Source organism: Tachyglossus aculeatus, chromosome X2, assembly GCF_015852505.1.
Source record: "Tachyglossus aculeatus isolate mTacAcu1 chromosome X2, mTacAcu1.pri, whole genome shotgun sequence".
Lineage (NCBI taxonomy): Eukaryota > Metazoa > Chordata > Mammalia > Monotremata > Tachyglossidae > Tachyglossus > Tachyglossus aculeatus.
In genome coordinates, this window is record NC_052100.1 from 2,010,163 (window position 1) to 2,023,371 (window position 13,209).

Below are 13,209 nucleotides of genomic sequence, written 5' to 3' on the forward strand. Positions count from 1 at the left end.
AATTGTAAATATCAGAATCGACTTTGCAACTAGAGCATATAGAAAATCATAAGAAATAGAAATATGATGCCATCGAATATAAATGAAATTCGCAATTCATCAGAATAAAAGTGCTTATGCTTAAAAAAAATCACGGGGAAATCTTATAAGTCGAAAAAATCAGGCAAATGGAGCGAATTAAATATGTAAACTGTGTCTAAGGAATTAGAGGATGAAACTTACCTGCAGGACATACTGGTCATCTTTGACCATGTTCAAATCCTCAGGCACTAAAAAAGGCTCCTTTTTCTCACAAGTCCGCTGGCTAGTCAGAGTGTCAGAGTAATTGGGCTGTGGATAGAGCAACTGGCTTTTCCGGGAGTCTGTGGTCAGGGACACCTCTTGGGAATAAGTCTGGAGGAAAGCTCGGACTCCATCGATGCCCACAAAGTGCGAGGCCGGGACGCCCCCGAGATACCCGCTCGACGACTCCAGCAGCCGCGCAGCTCGCCACCTGCGGAGCCTCAGGGCCAACAGCACGATAATGAAGGCCAAGAACAGGCAGGACACGGCGGCCACCGCGACCACCAGGTACAGCGTGAGGCTGGACTCGGGGTCTGGCGGGGTCGAGAGGCTGCTCAGATCCGACAGGATCTCGGGGATGCTGTCGGCCACGGCCACCGTGACTGTGACGGTGGCAGAGAGAGGAGGCTCCCCGTTGTCCCTGACCACCACCACGAGGCTCTGCTTGAGGGCATCCTTGTCCAGAAAGTTCCGGGCCGTCCTGATCTCGCCCGTGTGCAGCCCCACCGAGAAGAGGCCCGGCTCTGTGGCCTTGAGCAGGCGGTAGGACAACCAGGCGTTCTGGCCTGAATCACCATCCACCGCTACCACTTTGGTCACCAGGTATCCCGGCTCAGCCGAGCGCGGAGCCAACTCCACCCCGGTGGAGCCGTCGGTGGGAAAGGACGGGTACAGGATCTCCGGGGCGTTGTCGTTCTCGTCCAGGACCAGCAGAATCACCGACACGTTGCTGCTGAGGGCCGGGATCCCGCCGTCCCGTGCGGTGACCAGCAGCTGCAGCTCCCGGAACTGCTCATAGTCGAAGGAGCGCAGAGCATACAGGACGCCGGTCTCCGAATTAATGGACACGTAGGAGGACAGAAGCGGCCCCTGGCTGGGCCCTTCGCTCATGGAATAAGTGATTTGCGCGTTCTCTTCGCTGTCGGGATCCCAGGCAATCACGCGGAAGACGGACGCGCCTCTGGGGTTGTTCTCGGGAACATAGACGGAATAGGCTGTTTGCTCGAAGGCTGGAGGGTTGTCGTTGGTGTCCGACACATGCAGGGAGATATGAGTGTGCGCGGACAGGGGCGGGGACCCTCGGTCTGTGGCCTTCACAGTCACGTTATATTCCGAGACCAGTTCCCGGTCCAGGGATCTATCGGTCACCAAACTATAATAATTTCCATACGTTTTCTCCAATTTAAAGGGGAGATTATCGGGAATCGAACATGTGACAAGGCCATTGTCCCCGGAATCTAGATCGTGCACGTTTAAAAGGGCAATTGCCGTCCCGGTGGGAGACCCCTCGGGGATTGAATTGGTGAGCGAGGTAACGGTGATTTCCGGAGTGTTGTCATTCACATCCACAACCTTCACCAGCACCTTTGCTCTCGCCGAAAACCCAGCACTGTCCTTAGCTTGAACTTCCATCTCATAGGATCCCGATTCCTCAAAATCTAGATTTTCTGACATTGACACCACTCCGGTTGTGGAGTTTAGCCGGAAAATTCGGGAAGTTTGATCTGTTATTTTCCAGAAAGAATAGATCACTTCGGCATTGGCACCTTCATCCGCGTCTGTAGCGTTTATCGTGACCACCCGAGTTCCCATAGGCGCATCCTCCCTGACCTTCACTTGATACACAGACTGAGTAAACACCGGCGCGTTGTCATTAGCATCCAGAACTATCACTTGGATGCGCGCGGTGCCCGTGCGAACCGGATCTCCCCCGTCCAAGGCCGTGAGGATGAGGTGGTGGACAGCCTTTTCTTCCCTATCCAGAACCCTCTCCAGCACAAGCTCCGCACTCTTGGTCCCGTCCGCTCCGCTCTGCACAACCAGAGTGAAGTGCCCGTTCGGGCTGAGCTGGTAGCTCTGCAGGGAGTTCGCCCCCACGTCCGGGTCATGAGCTTCCGGTAGGGGAAATCTCATCCCTGAAGTTGCACTTTCAATTATTTTTACTCCTATTTCTTCTCCCTTGAAGCGGGGCGCGTTATCATTCACATCGATTATTTCCACTTCTACACCGTAAACCTTCACTTTGTCTTCTACCAGAATCTCCAGAGTCAAAACACATTTGGCAAGCCCGGCACAAATCTCCTCTCTGTCTATTCTGTCTGCTATGACTAAGCTACCATCCCTGACATTTAAAGCGAAATGCTGCGTCCTACCTCTGGAAACAATGCGGACTCGGCGCTCCGACAGCTCCCGGGGCTCCAATCCCAGGTCCTTGGCCACGTCCCCCACGAAAGAGCCTTTCTCCGTTTCCTCAGGCACCGAATAGCGGATCTGCCCGGACCCCGTCTCCCACAGAGACCCCAGAAGCAGACAAAGCAGGGCTCGCCCGCTGCAGCCCCAGTACCTCTGCCGAGTTACCATGGCCCCTTGGCTGGCCGTTTCCTCTCTGTTTTCTGGTTCAAGGCGGGCTTCTGTGATCTACCCTTCAGTGTCCGTGGTATCCGGAGGGATTGGCTTCCAGAGCCGGGGGAAGCGTCCTTGCAAGCCCGGAACCTGGATGCGTTTGGGCTGTGCTTTGTGCTCTGTAACAGCGGGGACGGGTCGACTACAGATCACTCTGCGTCTCTCCCTGACTGGTGAACAGTGGCGCCCAGCGTCAGAAACTCATATTGCACCCGCTTTGATAAAGCCTGTTAAGTCTTACTTTTTATATCTTTTCTAGTATCTTCCGACAGAATATCAAAGAGCCCATAACCAAAAAGCAAACCTTTCTTTCCAACCTTGAGTCTGCTACTCTCTCATCTAGTTAGACCGTAAAGAGGATAAAATAAGGTATTGGGAATCATGGATATCGATTCCAAAGTACATAAGTGCTTACATCTCAGAATCCCATAATCTCACAAATAGATACTCCTCTGTTCTAAATCATCTTACAAAACATTTGGTTTCAATATCTGCAGTGGGAAATTCGATTTGTTAAGATTGACATAAAACGGCGGGTAACTGTGTATTCGTATCTGAGTAAGTGAACTGATTCTAGGGCCCTAATACAACTGTGATGCAAACCTTGTGTTACACATTGTTTTAGATTGGGCTACGAGGTGTTAGGCTTCAATTCTATAATTTCAGCAATCAACATGAATCGCACGTATATGAGGGTAAATGGAAGAAAAGAGGCAAGCCTTGCATCTTAAAACGTATCACCGAAATAAAGAACCTTTTCCTTCAAATAAATACTAGCTGCTGGGCCATAACTCAAAAACCAGCGGAAGGAAGTGTCGATCAATTTTGAAATATTTACGAAATCATAAACAATGAAAACCACTGGAACCGAGATAAAGGTATCCCTGAAAGGACGAAGAAGCTTGGATAGATTTCTGTAAACTCACCTTGGGAAACGTATTGATATCAGATGTGAAATTTCCCTCTAAAATGTTGCTGGGCGATTCGGAAATGATATTGTTGCCGGAAATATCTTGCGAGGCCGGATGGTGAGTGCTTGGATCCAGGAATTTAAATTCCGCCTTCCCAGTGTCTGAGGTCATGCAAAGATTGTAGGAATAAGGCAACGTTCCGTCGTTGTAAATTGCGGGGAAGACAGGCCCAGCTGTCTGGGAATTCAGGCCCGGCCTCAAACAACCCCACAGGCCGGGGTTCGACGAGTGGCGGCAGTGCATCCCGATGGCCAGAATGACCGTGACGAGGAATAAGACTGAGATTAAGGCCAAAGCCAAAACCAGGTAAAACTGCAAATCGGTCTGACTGGCGGTGGGGGAGGAGCGGTCGTTCAGCTCGGGAAGGGCTTCCTGCAGGCTGTCGGCGAAGATCAGGTGGAGAGCCACGGTGGACGAGAGGGGCGGCTGGCCGCCATCCCGCACGGCCACGACCAGGCGGTGCCGGGCTGGGTCGCCATCGGCCAAGGCCCGCGCTGTCCGGATCTCTCCGGTGCGGAGCCCCAGGCTGAACAGCCCGGGATCGCTGGCCTGCAGCACGTGGTAGGCCAGCCAGGCGTTGGGGCCCGAGTCCGCGTCCACGGCCACCACCTTGCTGACCAGGTAGCCGGGCTCGGCCGAGCGAGGGACCGTGTCGAACAGGGCCGAGCCGTCGGGCCCCAGGGTGGGGTAGAGGATGCGGGGGGCGTTGTCGTTCTGGTCCACGATGAACACGTGCACGGTCACGTTGGCCCGCAGCGGCGGGGAGCCGGAGTCCTGGGCCTGCACCAGCAGCTCGAAGGCGCGGAACTGCTCGTAGTCGAAGGAGCGCTGCGCATAGATGTCCCCGCTGTGAGAGTTGATGGACACGGACGAGGACAGCGGCAGCTGGGAATCGGAGCTGTCCAGCAGGGAATAGGAGATGCGGGCGTTGCTGTCCACGTCTTGGTCGGAAGCGCTCACCCGGAAAATGGAGGCTCCAGGCCGGTTGTTTTCTGGGACATAGGCCACATAACTAGTTTGGGGGAATATAGGCGGGTTGTCATTGACATCAGCCACATACAGGGAGATGGTTTTGGAGGTAGTGAGCGAGGGATTTCCTCTATCGGTGGCTGTGATTGTTACATTATATTCTGAGGTCTTCTCTCGGTCCAGGAAACTGTCCGTCACCAGCTTGTAAGAGTTCTTGGAGGACGAAGAGATTTTAAAAGGAACATTATCCGTTAACCGACACGTGACTTCCCCGTTCTCTCCTGAGTCTCGGTCACGTGTTTTTAGCAGGGCTATCACCGTTCCAGGCACCGCATCCTCAGGGATTACATTGGTTAATGATGCCAGTGTCACTTCGGGTGCGTTGTCATTCTCATCCAGAATGTCAATGAGAACTTTGCAGTGGGAAACTAGACCTCCCCCGTCTTTCGCTTGAACACTCATTATATACGTAAATGTGTCTTCAAAATCCAGAGTACCTGAGGTTTTGATTTCCCCGCTACTGGGATCCAGACTGAACATCTGGCGGGCGTTTTTAGCAACATTGCTAAATAAGTAAATAATTTCCCCATTGATTCCCTCGTCGTTATCGATAGCTTGAACTCGTAGCACGGGGGAGCCCGGGGGCAGACTTTCCCTCAAACTGACCTTGTACACGTCCTGGATGAACCCGGGGGGATTGTCATTGGCGTCGGTAACATTGATCCGGATCCGGGCGGTCCCGCTCCGGACGGGATCCCCCCCGTCCATAGCCATCAGTACTAAATGAAGGAATCCCTGCTGCTCTCGGTCCAGAGGCTTCTCCAGCAACAGTTCTGGGTATTTACTGCCATCTGGGTTCTCTTTGACCACTACTGAGAAATGTGGATTGGGATTCAGCTGGTAATTCTGTAAGGAGTTGATCCCAACATCAGGATCGCCGGCCGGCTCAAGGGTAAATTGCGAACCTGGTTGGGCAGACTCACTTATTTCCAAATCAATATCATTTCTGCTGAAATTGGGGGCATTGTCGTTTATATCCTGGATCGACACATGCACATGAAAAAAATTTAAGGGATTTTCAGCGACCGTTTCCAATTCCAAATTACACACGGGTTTGTTACCGCAAATCTGCTCTCGGTCTATCCGGTCGCTGACAAGCAAGTCCCCGCTGTCGGCGCTCACAGTAAAAAGCTGCTTTTCGGCACTAACCCGCAGCTTCCGAGCCGTTACGTCTCGAACATTCAGCCCTAGATCCCCGGCAAGATGCCCCACCACGGAGCCTTTCTCCATCTCCTCGGGGATCGAGTAGCTAATCTGCTCGCCGAGCGCCCCACACAGCAAAGACAACAAGAAGGGAAAAAGTACCTGCCGCCTGCCTGGCTGGCCTTTCTGTCCCCGATTCGTTTTCATTCCTTTCGCTCTCGGCCCTCTGTAGCTCCGACCTTGAAAATCTCGATAAAAACCGCCTTTCTTTGAGGCGGAGCAGGGCCCTTTGTGTTCCGAGAAGATGGGGATCAGCAAGCCCGAATGAGTTTACCGCTGTATTTGCTCCCGGATAGGCTTTATGTGACTGGCAGGAAATACCAGGAGGAAGCTCAAACAGGTCTCCGGCTGCAGCTCTCGCTCCGCATTGGTCGACAGCGGCTCCCAGAGTTCATTTTCCTGAACTGCAGGAAGAATCCTCGACTTTACAGGAATTCTGGATAGAATTGGAATTATTTATCTGAGACAGGACAACGCTCAAAGCTTGCTAGAATAGGTGTTTTGTTTACGTTTGGCTTCGCGGTTATGGGCTGTTCAAGTCTTAGAGAACAATTGTCTCGTTATTCAAGTTCTGGTTTTAAAATCCATGTTTCCTTATTTAGGTCCAAGAGAACCTCAGATGCGAGGGAGCTTAATTATCAGGGTTCCGGCACTCTGAACATAATTTTTCCCCCTACATCGGGGAAAAGAATCTTCCAGACATCTCCATGTTCAGCATTTCCCAGTTTACAGTGAGACAATACCTACTCTTCTGAGCATTGCTCTGAGGGTTTGGGATGTGAATTAGCAAGGAAATACACTCAATATTTTCATTCTAGGGCCACGCATTCCGTGAGGAGTTCCTCAGTGCCACTGTATCTAATTCAAATTTCCAAACACGAACTTCAAAGCTCTATAACAGTCAGTCACCGCTATCTGATCAAGTTTATCTTCCCCAATGGCGAAAGTATCTTCATGACCATTGTCCTTAATTTATTCATTTTAATTAATTCCTCCAGTAACCATTGTTCGTTGTTTTACTGTCCCCAGCTCTTGCGTCTCCCTTAGGTGCTTTTGTTCTGGTAGCAAGTCTAACTTGATCTGCCTTCTGTTTCTGGCCTCATTCAAGTTTCTTTCAATCATGATTAAATTCCCACTATTAGGAATTTTTTTCTATCACTCCCACATTCTCCAGCAAGGCAAAGTCATCCTTCCCTTCCATCACGCCCATATAGACAGTGAATGTTAGAATACACGTACTTGACTATTCACTGTCCCTCTTGCCTCTTTTTATATATCGAAAACTACCTGAAGCTCCTCTTAAGCAACTTTAACTAATCAAATATTAATAAGCTGCATTTATCTACCGGGGGTAAGCGCTCTTTAAAACCGCTAAGTGTAGACTCACAACTGTTGCCAGATCGTTGACTAAAAAAAGAATATTAGTGACTTAAGTGATAAAACCTGTAGAGAATGATTCAGATCATTTCACAACTCCCCTCTTTATTTTGCTTGTGAAGACACTACCTTTACCTTAACCAGGATGATTGCACATGTATCATAAAGTGATAACTTTTTTTTCCTATTGTGAAAGAATGGATACTTTTTGGGGTCATGGAATGGTGAAAAAGTAGCGTCGCCTAGTAGAAAGAACACTGCTCTGGGATTCAGAGGACCAGGGTTCTAATCCCGGCTTCTCCACTTGCCTGCTGCATGACGTTGGACAAATCACTTAAGTTCTCTGTGCTTCAGTTACCTCATCCGAAAATAAGTGGGGTTTAAGACTGCGAGCCCGGTGTGAGGCATGAAATGTGTGCAATCTGATTAGCTTGCATCTACCCCACCGCTTAGTACAATGTCTGGCACATATAAGCACTTAACAAATACCATTAAAAAATTGAGAGATTGAGGCTCTCAGCACATTTCAGAAAAAACAAAATAAGTTTACAGGATCCATCTCTGGCAGAACCTGATCCCCACAGTCCCACTAGTCTTATAAAAAATGTCTTCTAGGTAACAAACAAAAACTCTACAACAAATACCATTGTTTTAAACAGTTGAAGCATGAAACTATGAAAATTCTAAATTTTATATTTGAGATTGAAAAATTATTCAACTTGTGATATAAATCTTTACCCTAATGAAAATGGCAACGCTATTTCATATGCTAAGAAAGTGAAGATGAAAAGGCAAAAGTGAAAATAGCAGCAGGTGATACAAACCAAGGTCATGAGCATAGCAGAGGGCAATATTTGACCTTTTCATCCAGTCCCACGCACATATATACATACATACACACATTTATAAACTTCATTGTTTGATATCCCCACCTAGGAAGGCCAACTATATATATGGAAATTATTAATTAATATTATTCATAGAAAAAGTTGTAAATGGAAATTTACTCAAGGGCAATATGATCACTTTAATGTATCCCATAAGTTTTGCAGAACAATCTCTGTTGCAGGACCAATCGTTTTGAAAATGTTTAAGAGAAAGCCTTACATAGGTAAAGAGGAAAAGAAGTCTATTAGGATGAAAGAAGCTCTTCCTTTGATTCAACATTTTCTCTTCCTAGAGCTTCATGTCAGTGCCCAAGGAAGAATTTTGACCAAAACAGATGTCTAGCACAAAATGACATAAAGAATGCATTTTTTAAAAAACTTCTCATAAAGACTAAAGGAATAGGGAACTCTCAGATCCAGAGAGAATGATATTTGTATTTAAAACTGAAATGAATTTTGTACATAACACCTTTATTAGAAATAGAGAACTGAATTAGATGTATGGCTTCTCACCGCAATTTATCTCAAACTACCTTATGAGTGACACAAATATGTTATCGGTTCTTTCAGATTATGCTCTAATCTTTAAATTGAAAGAACGAGATATAAACCCCGAGCCAAGCTGTAAAGTATATACCTCAGTGCTTATCACAGGCCATGATAAATACCACTATCGTTATTAAGAACTAAGAAAGCAGGATATCTTATTAAATTTCCGTTCATATGTGGATCCTAAGAAATCAACAGACGCTCCAAGTCCCGCCACCGCCCCATATACACGTCACCAGTAAGGTAATTCAAAAGCGTCCAAGGACTATAAGATTGCACATTAGAAGGTGATTTCCTTATTTTATACTCTCACAGAGTGCAGTATGTCACACTGTCACACTCACTAAATGCCACTGATTGAGGAGCTGAGATAAGAAGAGATTAATGGGCCATTTTAGACTCAATTGATATTCCAAAAATGTTTTAACTAGGCAACTAGTGCAATTCCAAATTCGAACATAGTTTACCAAGACATGGAAGAATTTGAGTTTGAATGCCCTCTCCCACTAGCTGTGGATGACCCCACATTACCTAGATCCCAAATTATGAGCGTTCAGTGTTGGGAGGAAGGATGGACATCCGCAGCATCAATTTGCAGTTTATTAGCTAGTTACCATGACTCAGGTAAGCTAATTTAATATCACTAACAACCAACTCTCAAGTGGATGACAAATATGCAGGCTAAGGCTATCTTCTTTGGGAAGACTGGATGTAAGCATTTTCAACTCTATTTTAACTCTCTCTAAAATTGGAAATCTCATTCCAGATGCAGAATTGCTAAAGTAAGACTACTACTGGGGTACCGAGATACGAATCCCCTGGAAAATGTAACTGATTAAAATGCCATCGTCACATATTTCAATTAATATTCTTCATTACTTTGCTGAATCATAGCAAATAACTTTCAGTTCAAAGATTAGGAGAAAAAGCAAAAGTACTTAAGGAAATTTGTATTTTCATATTTAAATAAGGATGCCAAACTAAATGACTGATAAACGTTATCTCACCTGAGAGAGACAGTGGTCATCTTTGACCATGTTCAAATCTTCAGTCATTAACAGAGGTTCCTTTTTTTCAAAGGTTTGTTGGCTGGTCAGCGTGTCAGAGAAGTTGGGTTGAGGAAAGAGCAACTGGCTTTTCCGGGAGTCCGTGGTTAGGGACACCTCGTGGGAATAAGTCTGGAGGAAAGCTCGGACCCCGTCGATGCCCACAAAGTGTGAGGCCGGGACTCCCCCGAGATACCCGCTCGACGACTCCAGCAGCCGTGCAGCCCGCCATCTGCGGAGCCTCAGTGTCAACAGCACGATGATAAAGGCCAAAAACAGGCAGGACACGGCGGCCACCGCGACCACCAGGTACAGCGTGAGGCTGGACTCGGGGTCTGCGGGTGTCGAGAGGCTCCCCAGATCCGATAGGATCTCGGGGATGCTGTCGGCCACGGCCACCGTGACAGTGACGGTGGCAGAAAGGGGTGGCTCCCCATTATCCTTGACAGCGACTACAAGGCTCTGCTTGAGGGCATCCTTTTCCAGGAAGCCTCGGGCCGTCCTGATCTCTCCCGTGTGTAGCCCCACTGAGAAGAGGCCCGGGTCCGTGGCCTTGAGCAGGCGGTAGGACAGCCAGGCGTTCTGGCCCGAGTCGCCATCCACAGCCACTACTTTGGTCACCAGGTAGCCCGGGTCGGCCGAGCGCGGAGCCAACTCCACCCCGGTGGAGCCGTCGGTGGGCAAGGACGGGTACAGGATCTCCGGGGCGTTGTCGTTCTCATCCAGGACCAGCAGAGTCACCGACACGTTGCTGCTGAGGGCCGGGGTCCCGCCGTCCCGCGCCGTGACCAGCAGCTGCAGTTCCCGGAACTGCTCGTAATCGAAGGACCTCAGAGCGTACAGGACTCCGGTCTCCGAATTAATGGACACGTAAGAGGACAGAGGTGGCCCCTGGCCGGGCTCGTCGCTGACGGAATATGAGACTCGGGCGTTCTCCTCGCTGTCGGGGTCCCGGGCAGTCACACGGAAAACAGAAGCACCCTGTGGGTTATTCTCGGTGATGTAGACGGAATAGGCTGTCTGTTCGAAGGCTGGTTTATTGTCGTTCGTGTCGGACACGTGCAGAGTGATATGAATATGCGTGGATAAGGGCGGGGACCCTCGGTCTGAGGCTGTCACAGTCACGTTGTATTCCGAGACAAGCTCTCGGTCTAGTGCTCTGTCTGTTAACAGCCGAAAATACTTTCCATATGATTTTTCCAATTTAAAGGGCAAATTATCAGAGATAGAACACGAGACGAGGCCGTTGTCCCCGGAGTCTCGGTCGTGTACGTTTAAAAGTGAAATTACCGTCCCGGAGGCAACATTCTCGGGGACTGAATTGGTGAGGGAGGTGATCGTCACCTCCGGTGCGTTGTCATTCACATCCACCACCGTCACGAGTACTTTAGCTCTCGCAAGTAGTCCAGCACCATCCTGGCCTTGAATTTCCATCTCATAAAATCCGGACTCTTCGTAATCCAATGATTGAACAATTACAATTTTTCCTGTGGAGGAGTCCATCAAAAAAATCTTCCCAGCTTTGTCTTCAATGTTCCGGAACGAATAAGTCACTTCAGCGTTGACTCCCTCATCCGGGTCCGTGGCGTTTACCGTGAGGATCCCGGTCCCAACGGGCACGTTTTCCCGTACTCTCACTTGATACACAGACTGAGTAAATACAGGAGCGTTGTCATTCACATCCAGGACCCTCACAAGGATGCGCGCGGTGCCCGAGCGGACCGGATCTCCCCCGTCCGAGGCCGTGAGGACGAGGTGGTGAATAGCCTCCTCCTCCCGGTCCAGGGCCCGCTCCAGGACCAGCTCCGCATTCTTGGTTCCATCCGCTCCGCTTTGCACATCCAGAGAGAAGTGCCTGTTCGGACTGAGCTGGTAGCTCTGCAGGGAGTTCGTCCCAACGTCCGGATCACGTGCATTTGCTAGCGGAAAGCGAGTTCCCTTAGCTGCGTTTTCCCCGATTTTTAAATCCAGTATTTCATCCCTGAAGCGGGGAGGGTTATCATTAACATCGGTTATTTCAACCTCTATGGAATAGAGGTCCATGCTGTCTTCAACCAGAACTTCAAATTCCAATACACACGGAGATATTTGAGCACAAATTTCCTCTCTGTCTATTCTGTCTACAGTGACTAAACTGCCGCTTCTAACATTCAAAGAGAAAAGGGGCTTCCTACCTCTGGAAACGATGCGGACTCGGCGCTCTGATAGCTCGCGGGGCTCCAATCCCAGGTCCTTGGCCACGTCTCCCACGAAAGAGCCTTTCTCCATTTCCTCGGGGACCGAATAGCGAATCTGTCCGGACCCCGTCTCCCACAGGGTCCCCAGGAGCAGACAAAGCAGGACTCGCCCGCTGTAGCCGCGGCGACTCTGCCGAGCTGCCATGGCCGCCTCGCTATACGGTTCTCTCAGCTTTCTGAGTCTGTGTAGGCTGTTCTGATCTTCTCTTCGGCTTCTTGTACCTTGAGGGATTGGCCTCCTGAACCGGAGGTTCGGGGCTCGGAGTCCTTGTACCCCAGAACCCGTGTGCTCTGGGAAGCTTTGGGATATGTTACAGCAGGAAAGGGCCGGCTGATCATCTCATTGCCTTTCTATCCCTCATGGGTCAACAGCGGCACCCAGCGACAGTAACAAGAATTGTATCCACTATGACAAGTATTTTAAACCTAATTTTTCAGATCCGTACCTAGATTTTCTCAGAGAAAATATAATGCCCGTTAAAACTCACTCAGCAAAATATCTTTTCTACACCTCCTTCTGTGGCCTTCTAATTTATCTAGGCAACATGTAGGTTGAGATAAGATATAACTCCCGCCCATTCAGTCAATAAGTATCTCATTTAAATCAATCAATCAGTTGCATTTATTGAGCGCTTACTGTGTGTGGAACATTATACTAAGCCCTCTGGAGAAAACAGTACAACAGAGTTGGTAGACGCTTTCCTTGTCCAGTATGAGGATACTGGATTCTACAAAAAGTTGCTCCTTGATTAGATAGAAAGGTAGCATACGCCGGATATCAACAACTTAATCACACTGTAGGGGATGCTTGAATTCTGACCTATGAAACAGAAGTGTTCCTCAGGCGCTGAGAATATCACGAAACGATTAGTAAAACTTTGTGTTACGCATTGCATTCTATGGCATTTCGATTCGAAACACCACTATTGAAGTAACCAAAATGAGTTGCACTTACATGTGACCAAATATGAGAAACGGGGTTTGTCCTGCATCTCAAAACATATCAAAGAAATAAAGGAACATTATCTTCAAATGAAAAGGGATAAAATGCTTTGGCTATTTGGGCAGGAATTATAAACCCAGCAGATAGAAAAGCTTACATGAAAGCAGGTACGGGGAAACGTAAATTATGCAACACTTGAATCGAAATAAAGCCAGTGTTCAAGAGATGAAGAAAAGGGGTTTGATTTCTCCAAACTCACCTTTGACAATGCACTCATGTCGA

At 48.6% G+C, this 13,209-nt stretch overlaps 1 protein-coding gene across 1 annotated transcript; it reads right to left on the reverse strand.

The window, feature by feature from the left end:
* Positions 1 to 204: 204 nt before the first annotated feature.
* On the reverse strand, positions 205 to 2,769 carry LOC119949606 (protocadherin gamma-A12-like). Its single transcript, XM_038771473.1, has one exon. The coding sequence runs from the start codon at positions 2,641 to 2,643 to the stop codon at positions 205 to 207; it is 2,439 nt and encodes an 812-aa protein (XP_038627401.1). The 5' UTR covers positions 2,644 to 2,769.
* Positions 2,770 to 13,209: the final 10,440 nt, after the last annotated feature.

What these genes read in the sequence shown, in the direction of transcription:
- LOC119949606 (XM_038771473.1), bottom strand. Translation starts at nt 2,643, where the DNA reads ATGGTAACTCGGCAGAGGTACTGGGGCTGCAGCGGGCGAGCCCTGCTT.